Genomic DNA, 16671 nt, shown 5'->3' on the forward strand with positions numbered 1-16671 from the left:
TACAAGCCTAGATGTAAAAACACAGATTTTAGCTATCACCGGATTTCTAGACATTTATTTGCTGTAGGAGGGTTTAGCCTCTGTAATTACCAAGTACATTGAGAGAGTCATTTGCCATCAATGGTCAACCTGGAGAGAGATCTTGGGCATCCTGAGCTGACAGAACCTGCTGTGACCGTGTTCCTGTTGAAAGCTTTTATCAACAACTGAGATGAGGATGTTGGTGTAGCGTTAACAACACCGACAAAAAAGGCTGCAGCAAGTGACATAATGTGTCCAAAAAGATCTCACTCAACAGGTTAGAAAGGTGGATCAAATTTAATAAGGAAAAATACAGAACATTGGACTTCGGTGCCCCACATCCGACTGAACAAATACAGGATAAAGACCTTAAGAGCAAAACATATGAAATGCGTGGAGATTTTAACTGACCGCATGAGTCAGTCATGTGGCCTGCCTGCCAGAGATGCTGATTTGATGTTAGGCTCCTTTAATAGAAGCAATGTGTGGAGAAGGATGGCAGTCACGGAACTTCCCCAGTCGGACCACCCTTGCGGGGGCCACGTCCAGTTCTGAGAAGCAGATGTTGAGGGAGAGTAGAATTTGGTAGAATGTAATAGGGCTGTCAAATAAAAGGCAGGACCACTGGATTGTCATAGATGGAAAGAAAAGACCTGGGGCCACCAGGGAAATTCCAGGGAAGTGTCTCTCAATTTAATGTGAGGATGCCCAGCAGGGAAGTGGGCTGTGCTGAGCTCCCCTCTGCTAAAGGAAATGACACGTTAGGAATTACACAGGAAAGCGCAAACTTGAGTTTGGGAAGCTCTCTTGTGGGCTCAGGGAGGGCATCTCAAGGTGGGAGAGTCCCTTCCTCCTTTGTGTAGTTCGGCCCCTCAGGATATTTGGAGTGCCAAGCCAGAGATACATGGCCAGTTAAATAATTATTTATAGAGATCTCGTCCATTGTGTCTGGAATTCCCTGATCGAGACTCACTCTTAGAGGATAATCTTATTTGTCCTTATTTTTGTCACATGGGCCACCATTAGAAGCAACAGAGAGGGGGCGGAAAGACCCCTGTTATAGAAGGAATTCATGCATGGGGGAAAAACTGGACAGGATGCTGTCAAGGTCCCTCAGCACTGCGTTTCTGTCTTCCCAGTAGAAGGCAGAAGAAGTAAGTGCTCTGAAATTAGGGGGAATTAAGAGAAGATGTGGGAAATACCATAAAGAACCTTTATCATACACAGGACGAAATACAAGGAAAATTAGAATGATGATCATATTCTATAAAGCTGTTTTTCACAACTGTGGTGGTCGATAAATATGTTTGGGTACCCCAACCCAGGAGCACTGTATCCCTTGGCCCCAGAGAGGACTGCAGGGAGATTATGAATGAGACACAGTAAATTCCCCTTCTAGAGAGAAAAACAGAAAGTGCATCTCTTCCTGCTAATATCCCATTTTCTGTTATTCTCTTTGAATCTACATGATGGAGCTTATTTTCTATGAAGAAGCCAATAAAATGTACCTGAAAAGAGATACATGGTCAACTAAAAATTATTTTTCTTTAGTTCTCTTTCTCTTCCTTGGTTTGGACCTGAAAACTTACTTTCAGGGGGAAAAAAAAAAAGCAAACACATGTAGCTAAAATTGTCCATCAGCCTGTGTCAGAGGGTGACATGCAAATATTCTCATTAAAGTTTAGCTCAGGATAGATACATTTGATGATACTCATCTCTAAAGGAAGCAGTGTTCACAACAGCAAAGAGTTGTTCTCTCTCTCTGTTATGAAATAATAAATTCATTGATTAAAAGACTGCATTTTCCAAAAGAGACTTCAGACTAGAATTTGGTATTGCTTTCCAAGCATATGGCCATAGCAATTGGAAAACTGACTTGAATTTTAAAACAGGGATTTTAAAATGGAGTTGGGCTTGACATTTATTAGCTGCCTATTGGCAAATGACGTAACTTGCCTATGCCTAAATTCCTTCATCCATAAGGTAAGGTTAATGATGCCTACCTTGAATGGTTCTTACAAGTGTGAAATAAGAAAATGTATAGATGCCCCCGCACAGCATAAAAGCAAGCACTCAGCTAATAGGAGTCACTGACAGAGCTGGGACCACACTGTTGTCAGTCTTGCGGGGTGCAGAACTGTGGCCGCCTGGAGCAGCAATCGGGGTGCACGGCTTAAATAGCATTAGCTTTGGGGAGTTGGAGAGAGATCTCCATTAACTTCAGATTTTCATGAGGGAAGGACACATTAATTCCAGTCACTTCTTTGATCGATACCCTGGTCATATAAAGGAAGTAACATCAGTTTTTGAAAATTACTTGAATTAGGAGTTTTCTGGTTAAATTTCATTGAACTTCCTAGAAGTAATTTAGGCACTTCTGTACTTACTTCGGTCTGGTCACTGGGTGCCACTTAGCACCTGCTTGCTGTTCTGACGAAATGAGCCAGTGGGGACTACTGAGTGTGCTCATCAATTCTCAGTGCCCTTGGTTCCCTGAAAGAGTTAATGATGCCCAACTACATCTAGTGAGAGCAATCTGAGAGAGTCAAACTCAAAGGTGGGTTTTTGTTTGTTTGTTTTTTAAACACATTATCTACATGTCCCAGGTAGGTCAGCTAGGAAGGTGGTAAGATATGGTTGAATTACTTGAAGTGCTTAAGAAATGACCCTGATAGAATATTCATAGGGGTTAGGAAACGGAATTTATTTCTTGGTTTAGCATTTTGGCAGAAATTACTTGGCATTTGTCACTTGCAAGATAAATAGAAGTTCTGATTTCTGTTCTCAAGAAAATACACTTGGCTCCTTTCTCTGCGCTTACCCCTTGGCCCTCATTTTGTATTAGAATTTGAATGGGGTAGGCTCAGTACTTCGCATTTAGTCCATTTGATGAGTTCATGTACTCTCATCCCTGGGTTATTAAATAGTTCAAAGATAAATATTGCAGCAACTTGTTGAATATGCAACATGCATCTCATTTGAGTGGCATTTTATAACAAATGGTGATTATTTAGTATTTACATATACTTTGAAAGTATTTCAGATTAGCTCTTATTAATAATGAGTGGTCAAGTATGTAACTGGGCTCAATGGGCAAGAGAAAAATAAAATTTTGATTTTCCACAAAAAGGTTCAAGCTCGGGAAGACAGAAAAATACCTATGTGTCTTTGTATATGTATGCATATGTGGGACAGACACATGTCGCAAGCGGCATGACTGAAGGAGATTAACTGGACAAAAATTTAGGCTGCCTAGTGAACCAGGCTAAGGTTTCATGGAAGTCAGCGACCTGCTCTCACTCCCTGGGCGTTTGTGCAAAGACTGGAGGAAGCTGTCAACAGCCTGGATTCTGATAACATTCCTGCCCCAGGAGGGAAGGCTTGTGATGAGCTCATGGGGCTTTCCAGCGCTGACCGCCAGCCCCGGCAACCACGAGTTCTCCAGTAGTGAAAACTGGCCTCTAAGTTATCAAGCGTCTATTGTAGCATATTCGGCTCTAAACAGAGGTCACTATTTTAAGGGTGACTCAAGTCCTGGGGTCAAATGGAGATGACTGATGGGGTCAATGAACACAGCTGGTCCTTCCCAATAAGGGGACTGAGGGTGACACTGGCGTGTGTAGATTGTGAGGGTCCGGGGTTGGTCCTCCCTGGAGGAACTGCATGGATGCATCTTGGACAAGAGTGATGAGAGTGCATTACGTTGGCTTCCATAATCCTGGGAAAGTGTTAAATCATGAAGTCACATAAAGTGTGAGTGTGTGTGTGGGGGGGGGAGGGGGCTGTGCAGGGGAGGAGGACGTAATTGTTTCCCTTGTCTCCCCTGAGGGAGGGGGACTCACCGCTGCGCCATCTCGCACTTTTCCTGGCTCAGACCTGGCCCCGTCCACGTTCTCTTCCTCTGTCCGCAGGCCCCCAGCCGATCTTGCCCTATCTGCAGACGACCACTCCTGAGGAATGGGGAGGTTGGGGGGCTTGTTCAGGCCAGCCGCACGCAGGTCGCTGCGGTCGGGGAGGGCGCGGGGAGGAGGAGGACCCCGGGCGCAGCCGTGGTGGGTGCGCCCTGCCAAGAAGGGCGGGGGCGCCGGAGCGCGCACGCGGAGTGGGAGAAGGAGGGAGCGGGGAGGGCGTGTGAGAGAGAGAGAGAGCCACAAGAGAAGGGAGCGCGCCCGCCGCCGCCGCCCTCCTCCGGAGAAAGCTGGAGTGAGGCTGTGCGAAGCGCCGCATTTCAATGAGAACCGGCAGAGGCACATCCCTGCACTAGCGGCTGCAGCCCAGACGCCCGCGCTCCAGCAGCTGCTGCAGCCCAGCCCCGGCCCCGCCGCCGCCCCGCAGCCCCGCAGCCCCGCAGCTCCGCAGCCCCGCAGCCCCGCAGCCCCGGCCGCGCCCCGCCGGGTGAGGACAGCACCAGGAGGCGGCCCCGAGCGCGGCCACAAAGACCCCGGGCGGCGTCTCTCCGCGGACCGGTGCGTGCTTTGCCTTCGCTGGGGAAGGGAGCTGCGGGCAGGGCCGGCCGAAGGGTGGGGGTGGCGGGGGGCCTCCGCTGGGGGCTCGCAGCGCCCGCTCCTCCCGCAGCCGCGGGGCGCCGAGGTAGCCCGGGGCGTGGAGGGCAGGGCGGGCGCCCCCCTCGGCCCGCCGCCGCCGCCCAGCCCGCCGTTCCTCGAAAGGCGCTGCCCTGCCGTGGCCAGTGTGTACGGGCGGCCCCGGGGCTGCTGGCACCTGCCTCTTTTGTCTGGTGCCACCGGGCTTGAAACGGGGAGTAGGGCGCGCGCCCCCCACCCTCCCCGCCAGGCTTTTCGCCACGCTGTTAGTGGAGATGGAGAGCCTGGGCGGAGGAGCTGGGCGAGGTGTTTGTCATTGTCAGAACTGGCCGCGGAGCGAGGACCAAGTCTTCGCCTAGAAGGAGTGGCCGGGCCAGGCCTCTTATTGTGTGTGTGCTTTCCTGTGTGCCCGGGAGGGTGGTGTGCTTGAAGATGGGGCGATCTGTGCGTGGTGGGTGGCTGCAGTGTGGGTGTTGCAAGTACATTTGCAGGGTCTCAAGTTCCTTCAGGGACAGCGAGGCTGCCTCAAGTACAAATTAGTACCTGCAGTGCTAAAAGCATGCGGAGAGGAAATGGCATTTTCCTCCTAGTGGGAGCGCACGCACAGCCCTGCATTGCCCCACAAAAGAGGCTGCTTTTGAAAACCAGGTTTGCGCGGAATCACTGCTGGATTTGGAAAGGCAACGCTTGTAAGAGATGGAGCAAATGAAAGGTTTCATTCAAACCGGCTCCCTCTCTCCGCACCTGTGAGTGTGTGTCTAGATTATGGTGCACACGCGTTTAGCGGCCACACTGCAGGGTGTTCCGTGAATACGCTTTATGAATGTTCCTAAATATATCGCCTTTCCACTGGAAAGGAAAGTAGGACAAGCTTTAAAGTATGAAATGTCACATGAAGGTGGTCAGAAGGGATTTTAAGAGGGGTTATATGTAGGAACCTTATAAAAGATTGGCACACATCCTGTGATATCTGTGTCCGAGGTGGTGCATGCCCTCTGAAGGGGTGTGTGTGTGTGTGTATGTGTGTGTGTGTGTGTGTGTGCGCGCGCCTCTTATTCCACCCCTGCCCATCCACCTGCATCTTAATCCCACTGGCAAAATATCCCTTGGGACTTCCAGGTCCAGCATCTGTTTCGATGTGGTAATCTTTATGATGAATTATTTCTTGGGGTGTGTGTGTGTGTTTGTGGAAATCTCTGAAGCAGGAACTCATATCCTTATCTAGAGAATGATGAACACAGACGTTCCTCAAAATGGTGAGAAATCCCACAGAAGACAATTGAGGATTCTTGGCATGGAGGTGTTTATAGGAAAATCTCTGATAAGAGCCAGACCCCCTTCTTCCCCTCCCAGTGTCTGTGATCTCTGTGGCTCCGGCCGTGCGGTTACCTTCTTGGTACTGTGACACATGTGTGCCCAGGGCCCTGGCCATCGATGGGCTGTGAATGTGTGTCTCTGTGCCTTAGTGGTTTCCTGGGCAGGAAGCAAGAACCTGTGGAAGCCCAGGGAATCTCCAGGAGCTCGTGGTTCAGCTATATAAGTAAGCCAACTGCAGAGCTGAGCCAGCCCAGGCAAGAGAAGGAACACCTATTTTGATGTTGCACATAATTATGGGAACATTAGGGTGTGTAGTGTGGTTTTTGACATTCATTTAGTGGTAGCTGTAGCCTTGAAAATGATTCCACTTTGAGTGTGGTTTTTCTTCATCACCAACATCATTGCTTCCTTTTGGGCAGGCTCAGAAGGGAAGTCAGAGATGTGCTTGTCCTGGTTGAACATACACGATCAAGTGTGAAGAAATACACAAATAAAACAAAATCAACTTTTGTCTATTTTAAAATTGACTTTTTTTTTTCATTTGGTGTAGAACTCTTGGTTCTAAAAGCCTGATTCCTCTAGGGAATTCCAACAGTTGCTAAATTATTTGGCTTTTGCAAATTGTAGATCGGTAAAATCCCCTTCAGACTACATCAGCACTCTCTGGTGACACAATTGTGTCATCCTTTGCTGTGGTCCTGCTTGTTGTCTCTTGGTTCATATAGATTTGGGAGGAAACCCCTCGGGTTGGAAGATGGATTACTGCCTTTAAAAATAAAACAGAAGCTTCAAAAGCCAACCTGGCCTTTATAATAAGCGAAGTTTGAAGAGCTTAGTGAGGTGGTATGAGTACTCCCCCCGTCACCGACCACACACCCCTTTTGGAATACAAAAGAGCTCATTTTGAGAGGAGATTAAAAAAAAGTAGGAGCAATGATACCATGGGCAATGGTTGGTTCTGTTACTTAGTTAATATTGGTTCTGTTAGTTAATAGCTGCCTCAAGAACTGGATCACTGTTTTGAAGTTATCCAACTTCAAAATCAATGAAACTGGTTCATATATACCTATGTATGGTATCACTTTTTCTGGAAAATACAAATTTAGGCTATTATGAGTTATTAAGAGACATGAGGTAGTTTTCATGTTTGGAGGAAAAAAATACACTGAACTAATGATCGGTCCAGGTTTGAGTCCCACTCTGCCCCCCCGACCCCTCCGGGTCAGCAGTAGAATGATGAGCAGGTGACGACATTAGCGGCCTGGTGACCACTGCCCCCTCTGCCTGCAGAGGACTTTCCTCAGTTAAGTGGCCTCCCCAAGGTCACAGACCTAGTTAAGAGTGAGGGCTTTAAAAACCCCTATTTTTATAGGTGACCCTCTAGGGAGGCTCTCAGGGGGCCTGGCCTCTAAGACACAGCGCATGGGGCAGAAAGGAGGGAGCACCAGCTTCAGAGTCAGTCTGAGTAAACCTAGGTTCAAATCCCAACTCCCTCAATTATGACTCTGGGACCCTGGATCTATCCCGTACTTGCCTTCAGTCATAATAATATTACCGACCTCATTGGATTGCTGTGAGGTTTAGAAGGGAATTTTTAGCATATTATGCAATTGATTGCTGAATAGTAGTGTCAGGCACATCATAGACATTCAATAAACCCTAGCTTTTTCCACTTCATTTCAGGAGTCCACAATCTCTAGCAATGCTTTTAAACATGAATTTTGAGCTACTCTGAATGGATCAGAGGTTGTCTACTCAGGGTCAAGGAAAGGTCGGGGAGGCTTGGCAGTACTTTTGGTTAGTTTGGACTGACCTTCAGACAGGCAACATCATCTATGTGGTGGGATTTGGGGAGCACTCGTAAGGTTCTTGCCCCAGATTTTCCATTTCCCTATATTATTGTATTTCAACATGCCTGAAATTTTGTCATCGAAACTTCTTTCCTTTGAATGTTTTCTAGATTGACCTTTAAAATCCTGATCCCCTGCAAGGGTCAACATCACAAGCCTTTATCACCTAACCCCTTAGCAAGGATGAATTGATCTCACAGGCAGCTTGCTGGTGACGGTGCTCCATAGAAAGTAAAATGGGGACCATGGGGGTGCAAGCATATCTTTCAGAAGGTCATGAGAGGAAAATCAGGCAGACTCCCAAGGAGCTTTCCTTACCAGAAGGGGGGGATTCTATTCCTACTAGTTCTTTCTGTGACAGAGTTAAGAACAGAAAAGCAGATTTTATTAATAAAAAACATTAATACTTATCACATGCTAGACAGCCTCCCAAGTGCTTCATGTATTCATACTTAATATTAATTATGAGGTAGGTATGATTGGCATTCCTATGTGTAGTTGAGGAAGCAAGGCTTTAAAGATGTTGATCCAAACTTGATCCTGTACCAATCTTGAGAAGTACTTGATCAACATCTCTAAGCCTCAATTCCCTCAACCACGAAAACAGAGTGGAAAGAAAGGCAGAGCCCTCCCAAAAGTAACTTTTATCCCTTCTGTTCTTTTTCCTCTTCCTCCACAAACTTTTTCTGCTTTTTTTAACCCAACTTATCCGAAGCACGAAATGTAAGCAAATGAGTTATGGTGAAATCACTTTTTAAAAAGCTGCTATGGAATATGTGAATATGTTGGACATTCTTAAGCTGGTAGAAGCTGGGGATTGATTCAGTTTGCTCTCTATCTGGCCAGAGGGAGCACAAAACTTCGTGAACTTATTTATAACCTGTTAAATGCTGACCCCCTCCTTTTGGTTCCCGGCCCAGCACCACTTCTTATCATCAGCCCTATGGTAATATGCAAGCTTATCTTCCATCTGCCACCAGAGTGATCACCCTGTAGGGAGGTCTGGGCTTTGGAGTCAAGCAAACCTGGGTGGGAGGACTTGGTTCGAGCATTTCGGAGAAATTTTCTGTGCCTCGTTTTCTTCATCTGTAGATAGGGATACTACTACTCTGAATGGTTTGTTGTGACTTGGAAATAACAGCTGTTCAAAGCCTGAAAGGGGGAGGTGGTCACGCCATAGGAGCTGTTTCTAACTAAACCAGGGTTGATTGATAAGCTCTTTCCACAGGGGCTGCCTCTTCTGCTTCTTCCTTGTCTTCCTTCTCTTCCAACTCGATAACTCATATTAAATATATCATCAATTACAGCAGTAGTTCCACCAGCTGCTCTTGCGCTGAGCCTTTCAAACCGTGGTCTTAAAATAACATCAGTATGTGTCTCTGTTTGTTTTTTTTTCTTTTCCTTCTGTGCCTCCCAGGTTCCACTTTAACTCCGTCATGTCCTTCGGCAGAGACATGGAGCTGGAACACTTTGATGAGCGGGATAAGGCTCAGAGATACAGCAGAGGGTCGCGGGTGAACGGGCTGCCCAGCCCAACGCACAGCGCCCACTGCAGCTTCTACCGAACCCGCACGCTGCAGACCCTCAGCTCAGAGAAGAAGGCCAAGAAAGTTCGTTTCTATCGAAATGGAGACAGATACTTCAAAGGGATTGTGTATGCCATCTCCCCAGACCGCTTCCGATCTTTTGAGGCCCTGCTGGCTGACTTGACCCGAACTCTGTCGGATAACGTGAATTTGCCCCAGGGAGTGAGAACAATCTACACCATTGATGGGCTCAAGAAGATTTCCAGCCTGGACCAGCTGGTGGAAGGTGAGCGCTCACTCCCAAGTGACCCTAGAGGATGCGTTCTCTCATGTTTCCACGTTGTTCTGGGCACCTGCACTTGATTGATCTCTAAGAGGTAGCATTCAGCCCAAGCCTGTGATCCTTATTGTTCACACATTTGGGAGTTCACTTTGCTGTACTGTGGTGTAAAAAGAAAAAAAAACAACCCACTAATGGTATTAGGTCAGGCATCTTATAATAATGGACTGAAGGGAAAAGTGTCTTAATTCTCCAGCATTTTCTGTTCCTTTTGTCATTCTCATGCTACATTTTAAAAGTCCCTTTTTATATCTTTAATCACATTGTTCATATTCATTTCTGGATGCAAATGAACTTTTGCTGTCATGATGTCTGAAATTACTTGAACTGAAAATAACCAATGGATTGTGAGATTTTTGAGTGGAAAGGAACCTTACATAGGTATTGAACCCATTAATTCTGTCACCAGAAACTGGGGCCCAGAAACTTCGAGTGCCGTATCTGTGGTTACGTGGTGAGGTCGTGTTCATACTGGACTAGCAATTAGGTTTTCTGGCATTTCTTTCCCATATGGTGCTTCCTTTTACGTTTAAAGGATTGTTGTCTTTCTCTGGTATTTGAAGCTATAAAGGCATTAGTCTGTTCAGTGTATTGTTTTCCAAAGTCGAATTTAGGTTAAAAGTCATTATCTGTTGTAGACATTTCATGTGGAAAGAGGACTGTTTGAGTCCTCACGTGAGACCTGGTATCTTGTGCCAGCAAAGTAGGTAGACTCGCTTCAGTACCAACCCCATTTGAACAGCACAGAAAGCCTCTAATCACCTTAGAAATCATAAGCAAAGTAAAAGGACGTGGAGAGAGATAATGGGTTAAATTCATGCTAAGGTGCAAATGAGGATGGCTGATCCTCTTTGGACAGTAGGAGTTCCTAAGTCTGAGGTGTTCGGGTCACAACGAAGCAGCACTCAGCACAGAGGAGCATGGAAAGGGAAGTTCAGAGTTTGGGAAGTGCTTGACTTCACCCTGAGTTCCTACTCACTCCAGATACATTTGCCTGGGCCTGTTGTCTTCCTGGATCCTGGAGGAATGCCATGCACGTCATGTCCTCCCTCTCTCGTGCAGGTAGCAGGAAGCATCCCTTTCAGGGGCCTGCAGAGTTTGGGGTTCCTCAGCCCTGACCACACACAGGCGAGCCCTCTTGTCCTCCTGTGGAACCAGGATCTGTACGTGATTCAGGGCTGAGCGAGTCTGTCTCTTTCTCCCATTTTCCTTCCCTTTATCCCTTGGCAGGGATGCCAGTCCGGTCACAGTATGACGGGACTTGAGAGGGTGTGGAGAGCCTGGCTTTGGTGTGTTTATTATGTGGGAATTCACATCTCTTTTCAATGACTCGTCACCCTGCCAAGATGCCTGTAGACTTGGCCTTTTTCCTTCTATTCAGATGTTGGCACTTTCAGTAAATTAAAGGGGAAGACTGAACATGAAATCTCTCTGCATCAGCTTTGATTTTTGTGCTCTGCCCTTTTCCTGACCTTGGAAAATACAGGGATAAATAAAACATTTGGTGGGCTATTCTAAGGGACCTGGATAAAGGTGAAATGCAAAGTCAGGTGCATGATCAGTCACCAAACCATCCCTTTGAGGACTGATGGTAGTAGAGACAAAATATGCCAAGATCCCCAGGCACATTGTGAGGCGGCCGGGCTGGGCTTCTCACTCTGTTCTAGAATCACTTGCGTAGCATCTATGGGGTGGGGCGGTGTCCTTCAGTCAGTTGTCCACCCAGAGCGGATCTTTACTGAGAAGTGGCCAGAGATATTCCCAGGGTTCCTGTCCACCCAGGAGAGAGTGTGAGGGGTGGGAGGAAACAAGGGTTCTTTACATACAAGGAGCGGCAACATCATGGCTTGCTTGCCACCATCTTCTTTGTTGGTTTTTTAACACCAAATAATGCCTGCCCTAAGAGACCGCCGTCTCAAGGATAATAATGACAGCTCACAGTTATGGAGCGTGTGTCTTGCATGTATGAATACGTTTCATTCACACAGTGATCCTAGGAGCTAGGAACGGTGATCATCCTTACACTACGATGAGAAAAGTGAGGCACAGTGTGGTTAAGTGACCTGCTCAAAGTCACACAGCAAGAAATGGTAGAGTTAGGATTTGAACCCAGGAAGGCTGGTGCCAGAGCTTGAACTCATAACTGCCACTAATAAGATACCAAGTGGGGTAATCTTAGTGGCTTTGAAATGAACTTTTATTGTGGTAGATTATTCTTGAAAACAAATGTTTTTAACCTTGACTTAATTCCAGGAATGACAGCTACGGCTCCCAGAAACACCTTAATATTTTCATTTACCTCCAAATACTTTGCTCTCCAATCAATATGAAGCAACTGCATATTGACTACTCTGATGTTAAAAAATGACCTTTTGGAAAAAAAAATGCTTTTTTCTGATTGAATGAATGATAACTTCAGGACAGTGTGTACGTTCACATATCGGCTGTGTTTTTTAAAGAAATCCAGTTTAAACAGATTTTTTTCTCGTTTATAATTCTGACAGCATGCAGCTGCCCTTAGTGTTGAAGTAGCTGGAAATTCATTTAGATCGGCCTCTTTGTCAATTACATTTTTGCTTAGTCTGTTAAAATGCAAACGGTTGCTTCATATTCATCATTAGGTTCATATCTCTCACTTTACATACTAATTTTATGTAAACGTCAATGCATGTTATTAGCTTCTCATTTCCTTTTCCAATATGCTGATGTTTGAGTTTTAAATTAAATCCTTTTAGTGGATGCAGTGACAAGTGTATTTGACTTGTAATTTTTTTTTTAAGTTTGTTCTTTCTCACTTACCTCAGACTCAGAATTCTGAATTACGATGACATATGTGAGTTTCTTTATTTATAACAGTCTCATGGTCACTGGCACTGTTCTGTTATTATTATCCACAGATTATTATGCCTAAATTTGGTTTAAGTGCATTGACAGAGCTGGCTCTTTGCCTCAAGTATAAATGTATGAGTGAGTTTGTGTGTGTCTGGGTGTGTATGATTGTAAGTGTGTCTCTTTATGCATGTTTTATATACCCACACACACATGCACACATGTATGTAAGAGCACACAATGGATAGCAGTTTTAATTGTTTGCTTTCCAAATGGCCGTAATACATTAAAAAAATCAGGATAATTAATAAGGAAAGTGGAATTGCAGTCCTATTTCTGCAAGTGGTTCACCTTGAGACGTGGCCTCATTTTCCCAATATTGCCTCTTTTCCCCCAATTTTACACGATTTGTGTTCCACCGTAGGTGTGTAAATGTTGTGAAGGTAAATGAAGAAATAACATTTAAAACCTTTAAACTCTTAGGAGAAAGATGTAATATAAATCCCAAACATTGACTGATTGATTTTGTTCTTTATCAGATGCTCAAGCTTCACTGATGTATACATGTGTTGGGGGTGAACCATCCACCCCCCCTACTTTTAAATAGGCTTTATTTTTAGTTTAGTTTTAGGTTCACAGCAAAATTGGGCAGAAGGTACAGAGATTTCCCATATGTCCCCTTCCCTCAGCACATGACCAGTCTCTCCCATTGTCATCAGAGTGGTGCATTTGTTATAATTGATGAATCTACACTGACACCTCTTTAGCACCAAAAGTCCAGGGTTTACACTAGGGCTCACTCTTGGTGTTGTGTGTTCTATGGATTTTGACAACACTGTAATGACATGTGTGCACCATTGTAGCATCATCCAGAATAGTTTTACTGCCCTAAAAATCCTCTGTGCTCCACCTTTTCATCCTCCCCAACCCCTGGCAACCATTAATCTATTTGCTGTCTTAAATAGGCATTCTTCTAACATCTTATGTGAATGTAGATATAAGAGGGCCAGGGCATTTCCTGTAAGCATTAACATAAATGCTATTCAGGTATGTTGTCTCCTGGATATAAGTAAGTTAATTTGTACATCAGTTCTGTATGTATTAGAAATGAGTCCCCTTCTTTCTCAGCTCTCTTATGCACCTTGATCCCCCACTTCACCATGGACACTGTCTGACTCCGGAGCTGGAGTGTTAGGGCTGTTCCCAAGTCCCCATCAGAGTTAACTTCTCAAGAACAAGCCCACACTTCGCCCCACAGTTAGGGAATCTCTAACCACGATTTCCGGTCACCCAGTTCTCTTGACAATTTTTCTTCCCCTTGATGTGGTGTCATCGATTTCTTTCTGTAATTCACTGGCTTCTTCTTTGCCTCTCCCTGCTAGAGTAAAAGTTTTAAATGAATCCTGGGATGGCTGTAAAGCGTACTGTCTCTAAAATTCCCCTCCAGCAAATGGCTTACTAGTTCTGTTGTGGTTGTGGTTGTTGTTTTTGTTTTTGTTTTTGAGTATCATGTCAGAGATACCAGGTTAAGGATATACATATCATTTGCCCAGAAGGTAACTTATGTGCTTGCGGCTCTGCCCCTCGCTTTGTGCGCTTAGCAGTACATCATATCATACAGCTAGAACTACTGTGTCCTTTTTACTGACTTCATAGTATTCCTTTATACAAATGTACCCTCATTTATTTAACCAGTCTTTTATTGATGGGCTTGTATTGATAGGTTTTGACCAATCCTTTGTTATCAGACACAGTTTTGCAGTGAATATCCTTGGATTTAAGTTTTCTATCCCATGTAGGAGAATCTTTGTAGGATAAATTCCTAGAAGTCATACTGCTGGGTAGAGAGGTACGAGCATTAGACTCTTAAGAGCTGTTGCAGATTTTCATAGATGTGGTACCAGTTTATACTCCCATCGGTAACATATGAGACTGACTGTTTTCCTATACCCTCAACAAGACAGTGTTTTATTTAATGTTTTGCTACTTGCCAACCTATTATAAAAAGAAAAGCATGTATCCACTTATAGTTTTAATTTTCATCTTTTCATATGATTAAAAATGCATTTGTATTTCTTTTTCTATGTGTTGTTTCTTCATAGCTTTTGACCTTTTTTCTACCAGGTTGGGGTCTTTTTTTTATTGACTTGTAAGACTTTTTTATTTTAGAGCTATTAGCCTTTTGGGATATTAATTGAAAGTTTTTTTCCTGGATTGTCCTTTATGTAGTGATGTTGCTTATTATGTTCTTTGCCATGCAGATTGAAAAAAATTGAAATAATCAAAAGTATCAGCCTTTTCATTTATGGCATGATTTTCATGCCTCTTGGGTTGTACTCTGAGATTATAAAGCTGTTTCCCTCATTTTCTGCTAGTATTTTTATGTTTTCATTTAAAAAAGTATTGTAATGGATGTCATATTCATACAGTGTGGGAGGTAGGGGTTCAATTTAACCTTTTTCTAGGATACATCCTCATTTTTAAAAGTTTTTATTTTGAAACTAATGTAGACTTATTAGAAGTGTCATAAAAATAGTTTTCATATGCCCTTTCATATGCCCTTCCCACAGTGGAACATCATACACAACCATGGCACAATGATTAAAAATAAAAGTTATCTTTGGATATCCTTGGATACTAGTTATGCTAGTAACTACAGGTTTTTTTCAGATTTCATCAATTTTCCCCTTACTGGCCTTTTATTTTTGGTTCCAGAATCACATGTTGCATTCAGTTGTTAACGTCTTCTTCATCTCTGCCAAGCTTTGACAGTTCTTCAGTCTTTCCTTGTCTCTATGGCCATTTTGAAGAGTACTGGTCAGTCATAGAATGTCCTTCAATTTGGGTGTAGCTGATGGTTAGATTGAAGTTAGGTATTTGTGGCGGGAATTCTACAGAAATGATGCTGTGTTCCTTTTGGTGCATCATTTCGGGGTCCAGGATGTTGCTGTGTCTTGTTACTGGTGCGATTAGCCATGATCAATTGGTAAAGTGGTGTCTGCCAGTTACCTTCACTCTAAAGTTACTCTTTTCCCCCCTTTGCAATGAATACATATTTGGGGGAGAAACTTTGGGCTATGTGAATCTCTTGTTTCTCCTTAAATTTTGCCCATGAATTTTGGCATTTACTGGTGGATTTGCCTACAGCAACTGTTGCGGTGGTGTTCAAATGGTGAATTTCTATTTCCCTCTTTACTTGTCTTACCCTTAAACGTAGGTGTCCTCTACTTTTCCTGTCTTTGGGTCTACTGTGATGTCATCAACTCTTATTATTTTAACCACTCTTTTTTTAAATTTTATTTTATTATGTTATGTTAGTCACCACACATTACATCATTAGTTTTTGATGTAGTGTTCCATGATTCCTTGTTTGAGTATAACACCCAGTGCTCCATGCAGAACGTGCCCTCCTTAATACCCATCACCGGGCTAACCCATCCCCTCACCCCCCTCCCCTCTAAAACCCTCAGTTTGTTTCTCAGAGTCCATAGTCTGTCATGGTTCATCTCTCCCTCCGATTTCCCCTCCTTCATTTTTCCCTTCCTACTATCTTCTTTTTTTTTTTTTTTTTAACATATAATGTATTATTTGTTTCAGGGGTACAGGTCTGTGATTCATCAATCTTACACAATTCACAGTGCTGACCCTAGCACATACCCTCCCCAATGTCCATCACCCAGCCACCCCAACCCTCCTACCCCCCTCCACTCCAGCAACCCTCGGTTTGTTTCCTGAGATTAAGAGTCTCTTATGGTTTTTCTCCCTCTCTGGTTTCATCTTGTTTCATTTTTTCCTCCCTTCCCCTATGATCCTCTGTCTTGTTTCTCAAATTCCTCATATCAGTGAGATCATATGATACTTGTCTTTCTCTGATTGACTTATTTCGCTTAGCATAATACCCTCTAGTTCCAGCCACATTGTTGCAAATGGCAAGATTTCACTTTTTTGGTGGCTGCATAATATTCCATTGTATATATATACACCACATCTTCTTCATCCATTCATCTGTTGATGGACATCTTGGCTCTTTCCATAGTTTGGCTATTGTGGACATTGCTGCTATAAACATTGGGGTGCACATACCCCTTCGGATCCCTACATTTGTATCTTTGGGGTAAATACCCAGTAGTGCAATTGCTGGGTCATAGGGTAGCTCCCTTTTCAACTTTTTGAGGAACCTCCATACTGTTTTCCAGAGTGGCTGCACCAGCTTGCATTCCCACCAACAGTGTAGGAGGTTAACCACT

General features: G+C 44.3%; 1 protein-coding gene across 7 annotated transcripts in view; it reads left to right on the forward strand.

Annotated features, from left to right (window-relative positions):
- The first annotated feature begins 4130 nt into the window (after positions 1-4130).
- DCLK1 (doublecortin like kinase 1) overlaps positions 4131-16671 on the forward strand; it is a 344058-nt gene continuing 331517 nt past the window's right edge. For 2 of the 7 annotated variants that reach the window (XR_004299246.1, XR_004299247.1), the window contains exons 1-2: positions 4132-4487; positions 9147-9541. Coding sequence is in view for 5 of the 7 variants with exons in the window: in XM_032403191.1 (XP_032259082.1) it covers positions 9166-9541 (376 nt within the window). In the remaining 2 variants the exon portion in view is untranslated. Of the gene's footprint in view, positions 4488-9146; positions 9542-16671 lie in introns of all 7 variants that reach the window. The other 5 variants (XM_032403188.1, XM_032403190.1, XM_032403191.1 and 2 more) reach the window with 4 other exon arrangements.

The sequence above is a fragment of the Phoca vitulina genome, unplaced genomic scaffold (genome assembly GCF_004348235.1).
Source record: "Phoca vitulina isolate PV1807 unplaced genomic scaffold, GSC_HSeal_1.0 scaffold5, whole genome shotgun sequence".
Classification (NCBI taxonomy): Eukaryota; Metazoa; Chordata; class Mammalia; order Carnivora; family Phocidae; genus Phoca; species Phoca vitulina.